At 38.0% G+C, this 21406-nt stretch overlaps 1 protein-coding gene across 2 annotated transcripts in view; it reads right to left on the bottom strand.

Annotated features, from left to right (window-relative positions):
- The window catches only part of LOC127992614 (nucleus accumbens-associated protein 2), a 38170-nt gene extending 17135 nt beyond the window's left edge, over positions 1-21035 (bottom strand). The window contains exons 1-2 of one of the 2 annotated variants that reach the window (XM_052591670.1): positions 20840-21035; positions 1304-2104 (exon numbers count right to left, since the gene is read on the bottom strand). In XM_052591670.1, coding sequence (XP_052447630.1) covers positions 1304-2066 — 763 coding nt within the window. In that variant the 5' untranslated portion in view covers positions 2067-2104; positions 20840-21035. Of the gene's footprint in view, positions 1-1303; positions 2105-11869; positions 12077-20839 lie in introns of those variants that run through there. The other variant, XM_052591669.1, reaches the window with a different exon arrangement.
- Between the last annotated feature and the right edge of the window lie 371 nt (positions 21036-21406).

Here is a 21406-nt window from a genome sequence, read left to right as displayed (position 1 = left end):
ACCTGAAACATTTGAAATGTATCAGTGTTGGTTAATTTTCAAAGTAAAATGGGTTATTAATAAATTTGAATTAAGATATGTTATTTATTAGCACTTTGTCCTTAGAATGACCCTCCTATGCTTTAGAGTTGAGTGCATTCAGAAGAAAGCCACACTGTAATAATACATCAGGTTATCTTCAGCATGTGTCTCTGATATCACAGTTAAACAGACATCATGAACCGCACGTCTTTTCTGCCTATTTTATGTCTCACAACAGCATTTTTTGTTCAATTCTGACAGTCGTTATATGAACTGTAAGCTCAGGGATGAAACGGCCATCCTGAAAAATAATTAGGTGCATTAGTTTTAGTTGGCCCTGACTCGTCTTAACGGACTGTTCTCTACTTAAAATTGTCTAGACAACTTCACATGCTGCTCCAAAGTAATGAGCCTGTAACCTATTTAACAGCAACGGAAGTGGCTTCTGGTGTAGTAGTGAATGATTGGAAATGATCCCAGTGTATAATATCCATATCCATTATGCCATTGCTAAAAGCATAGAGATGTGTTGTTGCATGTAAATGGTTACTTATTACATTCACTACCATTCAAAAGTTTGGGGTCAGTAAGATCAGGTTTTTGAAAGAAATCTCTTCTGCTCACCATTTATTTAATCAAAAGTACAGTAATAAATATTGAGAATATATTGTAATTCTGAATATTACACTTCAAAAGTTAGAATATAATTAATATCAAAATATAATTTCCATGTGTTTTACTGCCATGCCAGATTAAACATTCAAGCGATTTTTAAAGCATTCAAACTCAAGAAGACGCAAGACAACCACATTCTGTACTCATGCGCTGTGTTCTGTGTGCAGAGACTGAATTGAGTTTCATAAAAACATTGCCAATTTGAACATTCAAGAGATTCTAAAGCATTCAAGTTCAAAAAGATGCGAATAACAACTCCATTCAGTGCGAGTATCCTCTAAAATAATTATGTCTTTAAGTGAACTTCAACAGTTGGTAAAGAATAGGGTGTGTGTATTATTATATTTGATCCATGCATTGTCTCTTAAAGTAAAATGCTGTGGTATCGAAATTGTAATCGAGAATTGTAAAATGTAACTTATGTTTAAAATTTTGATTAAATTGATGAGAACTCTGAGAATGGGGCAGGTTATCAAAAGGTAGAATTCATGAAACATTAAACTTCCCATAACTGGCACGTTATCATTTTCAAACCATTTAATCTCTAAACAGAAATAACCTCATATGTTCAGCTATCATTAGCCTTTCATTCAAATCAAAGCTGTACCTCCGTAAGGGTTGGCCGAGCGGCCGCACAGCTGGCTGTAGGTCTCGTCTGCATCGAACGGCTCTTCCTCAAACTCCTCATCTTCATTCTGGTACGATGTGGGGCTGTCTGTGGTCGGAAGGCTGGACGCTCCCGGACTGGAACGCTCTCCGAGATATGCCGGAGCCCCAAGTGGAAATGTGCCCCACGACAACAGTGGCACGCCCCGTCCAGAACGCGTCCCATCACCACTGCTGGCTCGTTTAGCCAGCGGCTCCTCCAGCTTGATCCTGCGGGCCTGCGATGGCAGCGAGGGTGACCAGCCGGCCGGCACCAGCGGGTGGGTGCTGGGACTCTGTGGGTCCGAGTTGGGCTCGTCCATGGAGGCTGTGGCTGAGTCGCAGTGTGGCGAGTTGGCTTTGAACATGAGGTCCATACCACGCTCCACAATGTGCTGGATCTGCAGGTACCCGGCGGTGTACATCACGACCAGCTGCTCGCTGGCGGCCATGGTCAGTTTCCCCGTGTAGCAAAAGCTGAGGATCTGCTGGAAACAGGCTGGCGTGACGGAGGATGGCAGCTCGAACTGTGCTTTGCTGCTGCCGCTGAACAAGTCGCGGAAGTACAGGCTGCTGGCAGCCAGCACGGCACGGTGGGCCTTGAACGCCTGGCCCTTCACCATGATGGAGACGTCGCAGTACTGGCCCTGCAGCCGCTGCTCATTCAGGGAGCCCAGCACCATGCTGCCGAAGTTAGGGATCTCCATGTGGAGCATCTGGGACATGGCGGTCACACCGAAGACAGAGCCAGAGAGAGGGTCATCTGGACAGAGACGAGACACAACGAAAGTGAGAAACAGCCACATTGAGAGAAAATGAGAGAATATATGCATGCATGAACATGTCTGATAATGAGATATTATGTCCAGGATTAACCAAAATGTAAATCTTAATTTTTTTATTTTTTTTATTAATGAACATTTGATGGGCACCACTGACTTCCATTATATTTTTTTTCTTCATTCTGGAAGTGAACTACTCTTTTAATCATGACTGCTGGAAGCATATTCTTTAAGCATTAATTTATTAATTAGTAAGTTATCAGCATCTTCCTCTAACATGTAAATTTGGGATTCCTGCTTACTACATGATCTGTATATACTGTAGGCTAGCTAGCCTATCTATAAGCCCTGAAATTTTGCTTAAGTTTGCGGGGGGAAGTCATCAGCTTGTTGACTCCTGATAAGTTTGAGCACTGTGAAAAACGGTGTTGGGGATACTCTAAAATGCTTGGAAATGTGGAAAATCAGCTTATTATGGCTTAATGCACTGAAATTGGAGGACCAGATTCTTATTGATGACCTGTGGCATTATTACACTGCATCTCTTTAAGCGCGTGATGTAATAAAACTGCAGCTTGTTAACAAACGTTCTTTCAAGTTCAACACTTTTTGTTCCATTCATTTGTGGATGCTGTTGATAAAGCAGCTTATTCAAAGAGACTGGTCCCGCAAAGAGATGTGCATTTATGTGTTTGTTTTCTTTTAAAAAAGTTTACCTGGAAATACTTCCCTATTTAATGCAACTTTTCCCCTTACAAACTGTATTATCAGTAGAACAGTTTGAGTAAATGTAGCCATATAAAAGGTAGGGGATGATGCTCTCCATTTAAAACAATGTGCTTTTTACATTTAAATTGTAACATCAATTATCATGTTTACTGATTCTCATTTCTTTATCACAAAACACTAAAACTGGCACCGTTTTTGAGAGAAATTTGCCCTTTTTAATATATCTTTTTAACCCATCTCATGGTGTGTGATGCTGAACTCTCATGGTTTTGTAATGGCTTTGTATTCTTTCCATTGTTCTAAACATTAATATATTATGTGCAACAATAGCATACTCAATGGCCTTGCACCTATTTCTTCAAACATCATGATTTAAATAGTGATGAGTAAACTGAGAATATTTCTTTCATCTTCTCATAACTTTTTATCATAACAGTTTTTTGGTGTTCTTTTGATGTAATTTGAAGAGTTGGCAGTCAAAATTAAAACTGCTGGATGATAGATATCCTTCATTCTTCATTCTTCTGACAAACAACAAAATGTGAATTATAGTATGTACAATGTTTTCAAAATGTTCAAATTGCAGTGGACAGCGTTTATTATATGGGGGTAGAATCCACAGCTCAGTACTCACTTCCTACTACTCATGAGTACTTTTAAATGAGTTACTCTTTTACTCTTACTCAAGTAGTATTTTGGACAAGTACTTTTGATTCTACTCACACTACATTTTTTGGAATGTAATGGTACTTTATTAGTATATTTTTAAGTACTCTTTCCACCACTGCACATTTTTCAGTTTTTATTCATTAAATACAACAAAATTTAGTAGGATAACTTTTTCTTTTTTACATTTTACAGATCAGAATAAATGTTTTGTTTCATTTTTACATAAATATATCTGGTCCTCTGAATGACGATGGAACACTAATTCATCCATATTAGCCAATATTTAATCCTGAGGAGCTAGCAACTTCTGATGATTAAAAAAACTATACTATCAGTTTTGCCTTCATTAAGGTGAAGACAATTTAGTGACATTCAGGCCTTAACATCAGCTAGACATCCCAGAAGAGCATCCAAACCCTTGTTATTAGATTTCAAGGGCAGATAGATTTGGGTATCACCTGCATAAAAATGGAAGAAGAAAAAAATTTACCCCAGGTGAAGCATGTACAAAGAGAACAAGATTGGAGCGAGAATAGAGCCTTGAGGGACACCGCACGTAAAGAGAGCTGCATAATAAGTAAATTCACCAACATTAACAGAGAACGTTCTATTGTTAAAATAGGATTGAAACCATTTGAGGGCATCACCCTGAATGCCCACTCAGTGCTCCAAACGAGAAATCAAAACAGATTGGTCAAGTGTATCAAATGCCACCTTTAAATCTAACAGCAATAACAAAGCAGATATGGCAGCATCAAAAGTCAGTAAAATATCATTCAGAACTTTAACCAGTGCTGTTTCTGTGGAATGCTTTTTCTTGAAACCCAATTATTAATTTTTTTTTTTTTTTTTGAAGAATATTGAAGAATATTGTTTTTAAACAGAAAGCTCTGTAGTTGGTGAACCCCTATATTTTTCTATAATGTTAGACATTAAAGAGGAATTTGAGACTGGCCTAAAATTAGTCAGCACTGTCAGATCTAAATTAGGTTTTTTGAGAAGTGGATGTACAATGGCGTGCTTCATGTCATCTGGAACCATTGCCATTTCAAGGCAGCTGTTCAAAATCTTAAGAACTGTAGGCCCAATCACCTCAAAAAAAAAAAAAAAAAAAAAATTGAGGAGGAAGAACGTCATAGGAAGATCCAGAGGGTTTAAACTGGCTTACAATATCTTGTAGAGCAGACAGAGTTACAGGTTCAAACTGACTCAAGATGCTGGTAAAGAGTGGAGGGACAGAGGGATCTTGACAATAGAGGGAATATCTAGCCTAATATCTCTTATACTGTCCACAAAAAAGTAAGGAATTTGCCACACATAGCCAGAGACTCTATATGTAAGAGATCAACTTAAGAGTTAATAGCCACATTAATAGTGGAAAAAAGTGCTCTTGAATTATGAAAGTTCTTTTTAATCAAATCTGAAATGTACTTCCCTAATCCTACCCCTAAACCCAACTCTCACACACTAAACTACTGTATATATATATATATATATATATATATATATATATATATATATATAAAAAACACAGTTTTGTATGTTTTTTAAACATTAGTACCCATGTCATTTATTGTGGATTATTCAGAAATGTAATCAATAAATGTGAAACTGGAAAATGAAAAATTAACAGTCAAAGAGTATGTCTTGCTTTTAATTTTTTCAGAAATTATGTAGTTTACAGACAGTTTCGCAATCTGAGTGCAAATGAGATAAGGAGAGGTTCCTGCTAACAGGATTTATACCATAATTTATAAACTTTCCAAGATAACTGTATCACCTGGGGCCCTGGTCTTCATCAATAATGTGCTCGCAAGTTACTGCAAAAAGGTCATCTGATAACAGGTATATGAAGTACTAACCCCATGCAAACATATGTAAAAGGTTAATACAGTATATTGAATATATTATAATCATTCTGATTACATCATTCAAGCAATCAGGTTACAATTAATCGATATTTTCCATTACACATTACACACATTTGTGTCCTCATAAACCATATAAACCTGCACACACACACACACACACACACTCGCTCAAAGCACCAAGGATGAGTCGGCATGACACACACAGAAGTTCCACTTTTGAGAAACACAGCAGCTCATGCAGCGCAGCATCTCTCTGTCTCTCTGTCTGTGTGTCTTTCCATCCGTCGCTCACTGAGTTTCAGAACCATGAGGAGACAAAGCTTTCATGAGCATCCGTCTCTCATCGAGACTCAACAAGTGCAGCTGCATGAGTGTATGTGTGATGAAAGTACTCAATGCTGTGTCTATAACATCACACACACACACACAGACCAGCTACAGTTACACAGAGAGAGAAAGAGAGAGAGACACAGCAAAGTCATTTGAGGACAGAAGCAGCAAAGAAAAGCAACTGCAGCACACACACACACTGCACTGATTTCACTGAAGGACAATCACACTGTCCTGAAAAAGTCCATGAGGATGATTTTTGTGTTGTTTGCTGGGTGATTTATGAGCTTGCATTGTCATCATAAGAGCATCACAATATGAATATGAATCAGCTAAATGATGCAATAACTCACTTCTGCATCCTACTGATAAAACAGTTTTCCATCTACCAGTGTTATTATAGTTTACTAAAACTAAAATCATTAAAACATTTGTTACTTTAGATGAATTAGTCTTAGAGAATTAAAGAACAGGTCCTTAATATACTGTATAGTGTGACCGAAACAATACAGACTTTAATTACAAAATTACTAAAACTTTAAATAAATGAATTAAAAACAGAAAAAAATTAAAACAAATTAAAAGTATTTAAAAAAGTATAAAAGTATCTTAATTATACTAAAATAACACTGTCTACCCACATGAACATTCAGCCTGCTGAATGGACAGATTCTGAAGCAGATTCAGTTTTAATACTGTGTGCAGTTGTGCGCATGAGACTCATGTCCATTTATCTGAAGATATTTTCAGTGTTAAAGCCGGTGGCGGTTTTAAAGTGCAGTGGTTTTGTTCTGCAGGTATTTGTCTTTGGCACTGACACAGATGGTGCGCTTTAGTGAAAGGAGAAAAATCTCTCCGTCTGAGCTGCAGGTGAAGTTATCTTTCCAGGCTGGCAGACACATGAACTCAAGACAAACACAAAAACACAAGGACATCCAACACTGACAAGCTCTACGTCTGCAGTCTGAATGCATTTAATATTTCTGCTGTGCTTGAGGTAACATCAACTTTCTCACCCAGTTTCAGTTTTTTTCTTTTTTCTTTTTAAACATATGAGTGCTTTTTTTGCATTGCAACAGTCTTCATGGCAATTACAAAAAAAAAAAAATATATATATATATATATATATATATATATATATATATATATATATATATATATATATATAAATACCATTATTATAATTATGGGCTTAATTTTCTGTATGCAAAAGAGAAATGCTTTCGATTTTGTGGGGAAATCTGAACCACAAGTGCTTTCATGAGATCGCTCACTGGATGTCTGTTCAGTGTTGGATTAATACTACGTGACCAGATGCAGATCAAAGATGACATTTCATGCCAGAGAATGCAAATTGAAACTACAGGAGCTTCTCACCAGAGAACGACATAGAAAACACAAGTCAGTCTTGCTTTAAACATTTGCCTTGATTTCCACAGATGTGGAGTTTCTTCTGCTTACCAATGCTGCATTTATTTGATCAAAAGTAAAGTAAAAAAGTGCATTTATATTATAATTTATGTTTTCTATGCAAGTACTGTATATTAAAAAAATGTTATTTAATGCTGTGATCAAAGCTGAATTTTCAGCATCATTACTCCCCTCTTCGGTGTCACATGATCCTTCAGAAATCCTTCTAATAAATAACATATTACATTAACATTGAAAACAGCTATTTTAAATTGTAATATTTCCAAACTTTTCACCAGTGGTGTACATTACAGTTTGTTTTGAATTAAAATCAACACTTATATTACACAATATGTGCATTAAAAAATACAGAAAATAATTCAAAATGGCCATATATTGCTCTTGGCAGCTTGTCTCTTCTGTGTATAAATGAACTACACTAGAAATGAAGCTTTCCCTGTATCCTGTGACTGTGAGGAAGTGATGTGATATCACAGCTGATATATATGACAGACTGCCATCACACGTCCTCGTGAGTCATGAAGCATTGCTGTCACATGTGAGCGCTGGATGCAGCATGTGAGGATGGGTGCTAGCTAATGCACAGCGCTGCAATGCAGTGCCACACACGCATGTACGCGAAGGAATAGTGTCGAGTCAGGCCTGCACGCGCACACTAAATATAGACTTAGCACATCTTCGATAAGCAACATACAGACATGAACTCCAAAAATCTGTGACGTGGACATTGATTTATCAGCACGTGTCTGTCTGCGAGTCAGAACTGGGCCACTGCTGCAGACATAAAACTCCTCAGACTCAGAGGAAGAGCAGTTCTGTCAGAATAAAACATTCTGTCCTTGGGAAAGCGTTAAAGAACCTGCAGAGCGCATGTCAGTCCAGCAGAAACCCGTTTAGATGGATATCTGCTCGTACTCGCCAGCCCTCTTCATGTGAACCGTCTGCTTTATAAATATTCAAGCACTGCAGTCGTTCTAAAGTCGAGCGTGTCTAAGTGCACAGACACAACACATTCAGTTCACGTTGAGACACAGTGCTCCCTGGCAACAGGCCTGCCAATCGGGAGCGTCTGAGGAACGTACAGATCCCAAAACTAGAGCGAAAGCACAATCTCAGCAGTCCTTCAAATTCCAGCACGCTGCATTCACTGCAACTGATGTGTGATGCACATTTTATTGCATTTGGCCATGAACGTTTTCCTGAGTTCATCAATCACCTGGGAACCGAACCCATGGCCTTGTTAATGGCAGATCTCACAGCGACTGGAGATCTGTTAAGGGTCCCGCGTGTTTCTTAATATAGAGGGAGCAACGCTGGGGTGAGATGGACACAGAAATATCATGATGACACGTCCTGTAATACCACTGGAGTATGATATACGATCCCTTAAGTGTCACCCTGTTAAATTTCACGGATGAACATAACTGTATCAAATGGCCCTTACTGAGCTGGGATACTGTTTCCGAAATATTTTGAGATGCTGGGGCTCAGAGCTGAAGTTCTCAGTTATGTTTCATTAAATGATCAACGAGCAGTTTGAGGTCAGAGGAGATACATGTTAAATAAAATATTGTAACTAATATGACTTAGTGTGATATCAAGTCACAAAGGCTATGATTTAATTAATCAAAATATACACTGCATGTTTCAGAGTGAAGCACAGCACTGTGTTCATTTACATGTGAGCAGCTCATCATCCCTCGTTTTCAACATCTCACAGTAAACTATCCAGACAAACTCTGAGCTTGAGCTGTTTTAAAATGTATTTGGAAACGCAACATGCAGCAACCGTCTTCACAAAACTGTAAAGAGAAGCTAAAGAGAAGTTTTAGGGACTCCCTGCAGTCTTACATCAAAATACAAGCTTGATGGTCTAATATTTGAAAATGAAGAAATTAAGACACCCATAAATATTAAAACTGTGTTAAAATTGTAATTGTTTTAATTGTAACTGTTGATTAAACATCTTAAAAAAACAAGTACTTTTTCCCTGCAAATCTTGCAACCCTGAAACACTGGAGAAACACTGGAGATCTCGTGTGTGGTCGGTGTGTGTGAAGGTTAAGGCTCGATCAGCCACAGCAGAATCTCAGCAAGGCCTGTGGTGAGTCAGTGGACACACTAATGGACACAAGCTGGCAAACAAACAGTGACTCCAGCAGTCGCCGCCAGACCTCCACACACAACTACAGCTCCAACAATGCCAAAACAGCACAGAAGAGTAGACTATATCGAGGGTCTGGTCAAAGATGCTCTTAAAGATGTTCAAGAGGTATTTGATTCACTACTGACGGTCACATGAAGCGTGACTCTCTGTTAAATATGTCATCTGAATGTACAGTTCTTTCACAATACAATGGACAGTATTTCACAACTTTGACTTGTGAGCATAGCTGTACACACCACTGAGGTCCACGAGGTACAGACCTTGTTTACCCATGAGCCTCCCAAAACTAGAAATCAGTGGTTAAGTTGTATTTACAACACTGTTCCAGATCAGTTCAACCAAAATATTCAGATGTGTGCCACGCATTTTATGGAGGGCGGTTTCCTTTTTTCTTCAAATTTGATGAATTTGGCACTGATGATTCAAATGTGTGTTTTGGGCAGTGTAGAGAGTAGCGTTTGTTGTTTGCAATTTCTCTGATCACAAATGCAGACAGGTTTTTATGTTTACACGGCAAGAAGCATCAGAAATGCATTACAAATAATGTACCTGAAACTGATTAAAGGAATATATGTAAAGTCTAGTAACTAGTTCCTCATAAACTCATTAAGAATTCTGAAGAAATTATACACTACAATGTGTCTGCGTGTGTGCTCATGTAGGATAGTTTCCGGCTCGGTTTCAAGATGCCAATTCAATCCACAAGATAATCCGCTGCTCTTCAACCCTTTGTCCTGAATAAGACTCAGCACACAAACCACACAAACATTTCCGTCAAATAATCCTCACCTGCTCCGCAAGTCTGTATTTCCCACTGGTAACAAACTATTCTTGTTCACCAAGTCAAGCAGGACTATTGCTACTGCTCACCCTCGGATCAAACCCTCAACTCAAATCAATACTCCCAGTTTGGTCAATATATAAGTCCACCCCTAGTTTCTAAAACACACATTATCACAATCTGCAGACACTTTACTTTTCGACTTCAATACAGACTTGCGATTTACTTGAATCGAGTATAGAAAATATAGCTTAAGATCTTTGCCTGAACCCGACGGGACCCGATCGGACTTCATTTCGCTTCGGGCTTCATTTACATCATTTTACCAACGCTTGTGCGGTAAATGAGCGTTCATATAACGTGTTTCGATTAGCGCGAGAAAGATGCGAAAATGTATGCTGAGTAGTTGAAACGGAGGCTTGCCTCTGACTATTACGTTTTGGTAGCACCAGCAACTAAAGCAAAGTCTGAGGTTTGGAAAAGTTTTGACCCTGTTTATAATGAGAATCCTCGAATAATGAGCCAGAGGGTTATTTTGCTGGACGCACCATCAGTGAGTGCAGGAACTCGCTGAAGCCATCTACAGTGCATTCAATCATTTTCCTCAAAAAAAAAACAAAAAAAAAACACGTAGGCCTTACCAAATCTTGGTGAGTAAATGTTTTTTCAAATAATTACTAGATATTAATTTAATCTTAAATGCATAATAGACAGAGTAGGCTATGCTAATGTTGGGATTCATATTTTATTATGTCAGCTGCTATGGCGAAGCAAATCCGACAGAGCCTTTATCTTAATTTCGTTATTGCCAAATACCCATCTTAATTTAGAAAGATTAGTTTTCATTGGTGCGTAAGCCTATTTATATGCTAAATGAGCCTATAGGGCTATTTATAGAGTACTGAGATATTATGATGTTACGGAGGACTTATATTATTTCTTTGTTCAAACCAAGTGGCCTATTACGTTGGCCATGTATAAATTGTTAAAACATGTATAAATGACTCATTCCTGACAAAATGCGTGCATTTGAATAATGTCGGTTGTAAATGGGTTCGGGCTTTTAAAAAGCTGTCAATCAAAATGTACTTGTCGGGTTCGGGTCCTGTCGGGCTTAACTTTTAAGGGCCGACTACAGCTCGAATACAAATCGAATCGAAAATCAAATCGAGAATCGAAATCGAATCGATTTGAGAGTTTGTGAATCGAAATCGAATCGATTTGGAACATCTGAATCGATACCCAGCCCTACTATTAACATCCCATAACTCTCGTGTTAACAGATGTTTGACTGTAGGCATGAAATCTGGTTCACTTTGCAGCTCAAGAATCACCAATTTAGACAGGTGGAGACTGACATTACTGCTGGATTATTAACAATGTATCAATGTTGTTGAAAATGAAATATCTCAACTGGAGCTGAAGAACACCAGAAAAAAAAAAGTAAGGAACACCAGTAAAAAACAAACACACCTTATAAGAGAATAATCAGATCATCATTTTGTATAGATAAATACAAGTTATATGACGTTTATATTGTGTATCTACATAAAACATCATATAACTTGTATTTATCTACACAAAATGATGCAAATGAGTGAATTTGGGTGGACTTGATTGAGTTTTTCTCGTAACAATGCGCTAAAACCATGGGTAACTAATTTCATGTTATTACTACACTCTACAAATCTCATTTTGAAGTCAAGTACTGTATGGCGTACTGGCGCCACACATCTTGCACTTTCATTACATTATCAAAGGCACTTACCAAAGTGAGTCCAGACATCACTGTGTGCTTTCAAAGCCATTCTTTAAACTTTAGTTCTCTGGTTTGGATAGCATGCTGTCCTAACACGAACCTGTCAGACCACAAACTATTGCTGTTACATGTTGCTAGTATAGTAACGTGCAGGACGGAGAAGAATAAACTGGAAATAGATCAATAGCAAACTCAGAGAAACATCACAAAAGTTGATAATCAACGAGAACAGACAGAGACAAAGGGAGAACTAAGGGTTTAAATACACGGAGCAAACAAAGGAACTGATGAGTTTATTAAGGAGACAACAGGTGAAAAGTATAACTAATCAGACAACTAAAGAAAACTAGGCCAGAGACAAAACAGAGGCCACATCCACACGAAGCCAGAGATTTTCCTGTCTGATCTTTTTCTTTCTTGTTCTAAAAAAATATATAAAAATTTGTATACACAAAACCACTGAAAACACTCCAAACGATGTAGTATACTTGCCAGACCAGTATATCACAATAATTCTGCCACAGAGATACACTACAAATGGAGACGAAAACTTGGAGCATGTACATAATCCTTGTGCGCTGTATACAAACATGTTTGCTTTAGTAATTTTAGATTTTTCTTTAGTAAAGCTAACAGGCTCAGTAGCTTCTGCAGCAAAGACACAAGCCTGTAGTCAGCCATTGTTGTTGTCGCTATCGCGTGATGTAGAGGTGTCTGACTAGAGTCGAGAAATCATAATCAAAATGTCTCTCCATGTAAAAGTAAGAAGCACTGACAACTGAAAACAAAATCAAATACAGTTCTGCTTATCAAGTTTACCTGCTACTTAAGGTCTTAAAACAGAACTATCTCTCAATGACATGTCAATGCCAGTGTTTAACTCAAACGTAACTGTGTGAATACTTAGGTTACTTCCAGGATGACTATTTGTGTAAAGCCAGACAGCAAGTGATATCAAGCAGCACCAGCCACAGTTGTGTGCAATATGCATTATTCACAATGTCTTCAGATCTGCTGCTGTCATTCAAGGTAAAGACCCATCAATACTGTGTGAGCTGGAACTGTTGGGTTTTAGATTTCAGTAAACAAATAGTCCAGATGATAAATATTAATGCAAAGAGTGAGTGTGTCATAATGTAAATGAATTTAATGTCCATTTCGGGCTCAAGACTTAGCGATCACATGATCACAGATGAATATTTTCATAACAGCAAATGTTCCATAAACTCAATTTTTTCATTGCACATTCAAATACATATAGAACAGGTCAAAAGTCAATCTAGAGAAATCTCGGGGGCAGCAATTCAAATCACATGACAGGATTAATTGTTAACAATTCCCCTATTTCCTCAGCTGAACTGCATGATAAAACTGGGGTTTTAAAACTGGCTGCAGTGAAGACAGACACATTTCTGACCTGTAAGCATCAGTGCAGTGATGATTTGATCTCATCATTATACTGAACGCACTGCTTCACTGTGTCAGCATGCCAAACCACACAAAACAAGACAATCATGATTTAAGATCACCCTGTATTCAACTCACACTGATCATACAGCAATGCATGCTCAGATGAGTGCAGCTGCCAGTGTGCTTAGTGAAAGCATGATAACTACATATATGAGTCAGAGAGCAACAGCTCAAACGGCTGCTCTAACTAAAGTGTCTGTTGTGATGCATAGAGTATCATGCAACGAGCAGTTTTATCAGTTAATATGGTCTGAAATGTACTGTACACCAGAAGCAGAAATCAAGAGTTTGGGGCAAAAAAGGCACCAATTACTACTGTTGCGATTAGAGTGAAACTGAAAAGTGTTGATTGCTACATTACATTAGATTCGCCAACTGGTGGACTCTGGTCCGAATCCGGATCGCGAGATGTGTCCATCTGGACCATGAAGCCTTTGGACACAAGCAAATAAATAAATGGCAGATGCTATATATTATATATATATTTAAATGCACGCAATAGCCTTAAGCTTGCTGCAAAGCAAATGCAATTACTGTAAATGTGTCATGGGAAAAGAGTAAGGAGATATTAGAAATATTTACTAATAAATAGTGTTTTCTGAGTTGGAGTCGCAAGGATGAAGTTGCCAATCCTGACTCACCACCTCTTCATTAGATGGGCCTTTAGAAAGAAGTGCATGTTTACGGGATTACGATTATGATTATAATGAAAGAGATTTTGTTTTGGATTTGTTTTTTTTTACACATTTTACAAATTTACAAATAATGTATTCAGATTTGTTGGAAGTCTAATAAGAAATGTGATATATATATTTAAAGGCGATTTTCTCAATATTTAGATTTTCAATATTCCAGATTTACAAAATTGTATCTCAGCCAAATATTGTCCTATCCTAGCTTATTTATTCAGCTTTCAGGTGATATATAAATCTCAATTTTGAAAAAATTTACCCTTATGGATTTTGTTGCCCAGTGTCATATAATACACATATAATAATTAAGCAAATTCAGCTCTAACAGATTACGACAGTGAACGGAGATTTGTGCTGGTTTTTAGAAATTTCCATGTAACTTTGTTATTGATCATTATCAGTTCATAAAAAAGATTAAAAAGAGCCGATTTAAGGAATGCCACCATTGGTCTGCACTGGATCATGGGAGCAGTGCAGATGAAAATAAAACAGGCTGTTTCCTGAGATTTTTCCAGACATTCTGCTGGAGCTCAACCAAAAGTCTGGATCATGGCACATGAGAGCTCATACACCACAGGTGTGCACAAGAGAACAGGAATGTGGCGTAAATCATATGATAATAATATACATAGAAAAGGTAAAAACACAAGAATTTTGATTCTTGTGAAGAGATTTAGGACTATTAAAGGTGCTATAGGTGATTGTCTTCAGAAACATTTGTTGTTATACTGGTTGAAAGTCTCCTCACATCCCGATAGCAATCATTAAGTTAAGTGGTTTAAATTTATTTATCTGTATTTATATATTCAGTGGAAAGCGTAGGACCAAGAAATGTACGTCCGATCAAAACACAAAATTATTAGCTTTCCTACCTGCCTGTCAACGTATGAATCTACATACCTCTACGCACGCTGTTCGCGCAGACAGAATACATCATCAGCGCGTTCACGCACGCTGTGCAGACAGAGTTAGAATGGCAGATAAACATCAACAACCCGGTCTTCCTTCCTGGTATTGTAATACTTTTAAAGTTTTCTCACTGGTTAATGACACATGATGTAGCCAAGTGGTTCCCAATTCCAGTGCTCGTGCACATATTTTGTATGTCTCGCTTAGTTAACACCCGATTCAGATGACCAACTCAAGCTACGTGAATGAACTGGGTTCCAATCGATATGATCCCTACACCGTGTTCATTGCTCCAGTGGTTTACTTCACTTCAGGAACATGGACTGGAATTGGGAACCGCTGATGTAGCCTATTGTAGTAATGTTGTCTCTGGTATTGTGGTCTGTGAGTATAAATGCATTCAGGGGGCGTGGCTTTGGACGGCGATTGCAGGGAGGGTGGGACGTTAATGTTAGCATTTTCCAAGATCTCCTACTGCACCTTTAATTGTATGAAAATATCAGTGGTGTTGCCTGTGCAAAACGCATCACCACAATGCAAGAGGTGTTTTCCTACTGTCTGCCATGAACAGAGAGATTTGGCTTGAGCTGGTCTTCAGTGGCGTCCATGGGATTTTTTCACCTGTTTAATGATTCAAATGGTGCATCTGATCACTAAAGCAGCAGCATACTCTCCTCAATAACACTCATGATCATTCATAATGTTAATAATTAATATTAGTGTTTGATCACCCCACTATGAGCACTAATATATTAACTTTAGAGCTGTCAAGTGATTAGAGAGTTGGACTTGTAACTCAAAGGTCGTGGGTTCAAGTCTCAACACCGAAAGGGATTGTAGGTAAGGGCAGTGAATGTATAGTGCTCTCTTCCACCTTCAATACCATCACTGAGACACCGAACCCCCAAGGTGTGTGTTCATCGTGTGTGTGTGTGTGTGTGTGTGTGTGGTGTAAGCGCACTTAGATGGGTTAAATGTAGAGAGTATGGGACACAACAAGTGGCATTTAGGTATATTTTCACACTGCGATTAGAACTGCATAAATAATGTTATGAGATTAATAGGTTTTAAGTAGCCATTAATGGGTCTAAAAATAATATGAACATATTAAATAATAAAAATAAATAAATGATACGCTAAAGATGAACTAAAAGTGCAAGAAGGTGGCATTTATGAGTGAATCATTGAATCACTCATTCAGTCGATTCATTCAAACGGCTGATTCATTCAGATATAAACTTTTGTTTATGAAATTAAGAACAACACTGTGTGTCTAAAATGTAACACAATATTAACTTCCTGTTTATTAAACTGTCATAAAAAAATATCTGTATTTCATGTCAGTATCTCATCTCAGTCAGGATGACATACAGGTTTGGGCACGGCGATGCGTTAAATGTCTTAATCGTTTTAACATGCAATTATTTTTTACACAACTGTAATTACACCAAATTAACTCACTCACATCAACTATGATGAAAGAAATCATATGTTAAAAAATGTATTAATAAATAAGTAACAATAACAATAATTATATATAATTATATAATTTGCATGTTTGTTGAGGCAACTGGTGCATGGCATGTGCGTGTTTTAACATGTATCAAACACAGAAACACATACTTGGCAAGATACCTGTGAGCAATACCCGGGCAGCCATTAGAACTGATAAAAGCAGCTTAAAAAGTCCTGATCAATTCAACACTACACCACACAGGACGGCTGAAGTGGAAAATCATCAGAGCTTTGAAATGTTTACAGTCTCAGTGAGCTCTGCCCTGCTGGAATTATTCAAGATACACAGTCATTCATGTGGAAGTATTCACAGACTCACACACACACACACACACATAAACTGGCGTGACATCCATAGCATGTGATCATGCCAGGCGTTATGCCAAAGGCCAGCCATGTCACTTACCAGAAATCACAAAGACACAGAGGGGGAGGGAGAGAGAGAAAAGGCTGTTTAATTTAACAAACTATCAAACCTCCAGCCCGAGTCTGACAGTAAATCCTACATTCAGAGTCTGCGTGCAATGTTCATTGTATATTGTTGATTTAAAATATCCAAAAAAGAGCGCTTATTGCTCTTATCGCTGCACCATCACTGCATCTCTTTTATCCCATATTTTCCTTCTTACAAAAGAGCACAGAAATACAGTTAAGCATGAACAGTTTTCCACGAAGACACCGTTTGCACAACACAATGATAAAAAAGGTCATTCCCACCCACATTCATTCCGATATCTGACTGAACAGGTTCATACAGTGACTATATGAAGCAGCGGCTGTTGGTTTGATTTGATTTGATGGGAGACCTGGATATAGAAAGGATCTGAAGTCCAGCAAATTCACCAGAATCTCACTGGCATCAAAGAAACAGCGACAGGTGCATAGTTACTATAAATACATGCCAACTGGGAATTTACTCACTGTAAACAATATGGGCTACATGAAAGATGAACCCTAACCCTGGATTCAAAGAACTCTCTGTAAAATGTCCTATATAAACTGCTTTTGCACCGATATTCAACCCCAAAACACTATCAATATAACAGGGCTGGAATAAAACAATTTGAAAGAGAAAAGGCTTTTCTGCTGTCTTTATCAGCATTTCAATCATATTGACCTCATTAAGCTCAGCAGTTCAACTCTGTTATGGGAAAAACACAATTTTGTTATTTATTTATTCTTTTACAGAAAAAATATTGTTCTTGGCACAGAGCGCAAGAAAACTGATCGATCTTAAACCCAGAAACATTTGGACAATTACACAGCTAGAAGAAAATATTTTTGGTCAGGGGTTATTAAAATAAATAAATAAATAAATAAATAAATAAATAAATAAATAAATAAATAAATAAATTAAAAGTAAGTATTTGCATGAGAGTATTATATGATTTTAATTTGTTGTAATTTTAAAGTATAAGCAATTTTGTTGTGTTTTTTTTCCTCATTTTTATTAGTTATCATTTATGTATAAATATGCCTATATAATTTTATTACATTTTATTTCAGTTTCAGTTTTAGTTATTTTATTACACCAAATGAAAATTAATCTATTTTTAATATTTTTTTCTATAAATTTTATTATACTTATAAAGTTAACATTTACATAACATTTACTTACAGTTAACAATTTATTTTTTTCAAACAACCAAAAAAACTAACCAAAAAACACTAGTTTTGGTTAACCATAACAACCCTGATTTAAATTAAAATAATATTGTAATACCAATCATACTGTAACAGGGTTGAAAGACGTTGTGTTGCATTATTTAGGATGAATAGTTTAACAATTAAATAATAATTATAAATAAAATAATAGTAACTGAGCCGCTAAAGTAGGAACTGGCCGCTAAAAATCCCCATTTGTGGAGCACTGCTCTGTCGTTTAGCAGTAAGCTAACGATAAATAAATACAAAAGTCTTGGCATTTTCTAGCACAAATGGCACATAGTTGTGCCAGAATGCCTTTATCAGTTTGCAGTGAATCAGTGACTACGTTTACATGCATCCAAAAACCCGTTCAAAACCGGGATATTAGCAATAGACCGGTCGCACACGGCCATGTAAACACCGGCAAAAACCCGGAGTCTTTGGATACAGGAAGAAGAATCGGAAATGATGCATATTGCGTCTTACGCCCAGACGCTAACCGTGCATCGCTGTTTACATCGGGATATTGGCGACTGATTACACATTCCATGTATACAGGAGTAACTCTCTCTGCTCACGCATGTAAACGGGTTATCCCGAATGTTTCAGAAACCCGAATAGTGACTTTAACCCGACCATAACCCGAATTTTAACAGCTTGTAAACGTAGTCAGTGTGAAATACTCTTAAGATTTGAAATCTGTTCTCAACAAACAAAAGATCCATGAAGCGCATGTGACTGATAGTGTAGTGCACACATCATTCAGAATGACAGATTCATCACAGCACATCTCAAGAGTCTCTGAGCCCGAGATCTAATTACTGATGTACCGAGCGTGCTCATTGTATTCAGATAAGGCTCTCAGTGAAGGGGCCCGTCAGGGTCCGGCCCAGAGAACACTTCAGGCAAACCCAACAAACCCCGGCTGGCTCTTCAGCCCCATGTGGAATGTTTGGTAGAGCGAGGCCTCGGGAAGGCAACTCAGGACACAGTGCAAAAATACAGCTGCTGCGCGTCATCAGGGACATGGCAGCTGGCCAAACCAAAGACAGCGCTCTTAGAGGCATGCATTGAGCCCAAGAAACATGGCCTTGTGTATTGTGAGAGAATGATGCACAGATGACGATATTGGATGTGTGACCACAGTTTGTTTTGTGAATAAAGGAAAAACCATAGCCATTCAAGAGACATTTATGAACCAAAAAGGTCAATGTCATGTGGGTGTGCAACTACTGTGCAAGCATTTTGATATTTTGAGACAGCAACTATAAATCACTGTTTGCAACTCTGTAAGCACATATTTAAGACTCAGCCACCGAAAAACCCATATGTGCATCAAAACAGTGATGTATTCGTATTCAGCTCGTGTGCAGTAACAGCTGGTGTGGATTTTACAGCAGTGTGTAGATGTGAAAAGAAGCCCTGTGGCTCTACAGGCCTGGGAACACGACACCATAGTCCAAAAACTACCTCAAAATATCTTCACATGCTCGTCCTGAGGAGGAATCCAGAAAAGCGGACATTTGGTAAGGCAGCAAGGCTTTCTTTTGGTAAGGAATATGACACTAAGAGCACACTATTCTGGTAAAAAGACTTCCTGTGCACACAATCAAATATTTGTTAGATATCATCTAGATGGAGAGAGTGAGATATTATGCAGGAAATGCCATGGAGCACATGTTAGTTGCATAGGAAAGGAGGCATTGTGCACAGTCACATGTCTTGGAAACCAGACAGCAGCACGCAACAGTCACACACACACACTCCATGTGGCTATACACTCTCTCCTCTGACCAAACTTCCTTTCTCCAATTTAGTCATCGTCTGAATAATCTTAAAGCAACATACACTCACTCAATCGAAACTAAAGATCAGCCCAGACCTGTCTGAACACACTCTGAACTGCAAATTAAACTCACCATATCAATCAGTCTCAAACCGTTAGTTTGCGTGCAGCCGTATCTCTGTTCATGTGGTTTCTGAGTTAAAAATGACATCCGGTTTCAATGAACAAATCAGCTGCTGAGGACTCAATTAACTTCATTTATCAACAAAACGTTGCAACTGGAGATTGTCAGCATGCTGTCGTGGAATAAAGCAAATAAAATGTATAGCTGTGTGTCTTCAATTTGTATAAGAAAAAAAAAACACATTGATATTTCTATACAATATTTGTTTTCTGTATTGAAGAACACCAATGTTCTTCAGCACCACAACACGTAATAAGATGTGACCATTTTCAGGTAAACGTCCTAACATGGTACCTGTTGGTACCATATGGTGTCATGTCCAAAAATAGTAGGCTACTTGACAGGCCTTAGGGAGTTTTGCAAAAGTAAATAAGTTGTAACAGTGTTTGTGATGGTCTGCAGTCCACCACAATCATCATCTAAAGTCTGCATGAAAACGCTATAAAAATAATAAAATAAAGCGCGCGCGCATATACCTTCTGCTCGCGAACACATTTCACCGAATTCACCTGCATTCCTTCACTGACACACTTTAACTTTAAACAGCTTTCAGTAGCCAAAACAAATGACTTGAATTTGAGGCATTTATGTTGACGAGGTCAAAATAAACCCAAGTTTCACTTCAGAGTAGCCTATATGACGTTACCCTCCGCACTGAAATCTGATCTCCATCAGTGAATGATAGAAATATATAAAGTAGGAAATAAAATATGGCCCCATATGTGTCATGCAGTCCTGCCATCAATACTCAAACATGATGCGTGTCATATATTTACCCGGCGAGTCTCTCCTCCATATAAGAGCCCGACGCTCTGTAGCGGCGTTTTTTTCTGTGGAAGTGAAGTTTCCAGCGGGGTCCGTGTTCAGCCAGACCCTCCTCACCTCCACTGCTCTCTCCCTACAGCGCCAGAGCTCTCCCCATTTGCCTCTGTCTGAGTTTCTCTCTCTCTCTATCTTTCTCACACACTTCAGGAAGTGATTTTGCGTTCAGTCTGACATCATTCTCGAACGCTTTCAGGAGTTTAAAGACACAGTCGGACCGTCCCGTACACTTCATATCTAATGAACAATTATGGCAAGCCGCTTAAACATTTATTCCTCAAACTTAACTATGTTCAAGTACATTTATTCCTCAAACTTAACTATGTTTAAGTACTATTTATGTTCAGGCAGTCAGGTATTATTGCAAAATAACACAAACTGGGTGATTATCACCAAAGTAGATCACCTTGTAGGAATTTATTTAATCTGAGTGTACTTAATTATGGCCACTTAAATATTCAGAGAATCACATAAAGGCTTTTCACACATGAAATAGTATACCATGGGTCATTCAACCACGG

Source organism: Carassius gibelio, chromosome A5, assembly GCF_023724105.1.
Source record: "Carassius gibelio isolate Cgi1373 ecotype wild population from Czech Republic chromosome A5, carGib1.2-hapl.c, whole genome shotgun sequence".
Classification (NCBI taxonomy): Eukaryota; Metazoa; Chordata; class Actinopteri; order Cypriniformes; family Cyprinidae; genus Carassius; species Carassius gibelio.
The sequence above is the reverse complement of the archived record's forward strand: the minus strand, read 5'-3'. Positions and strand labels throughout refer to the sequence as shown.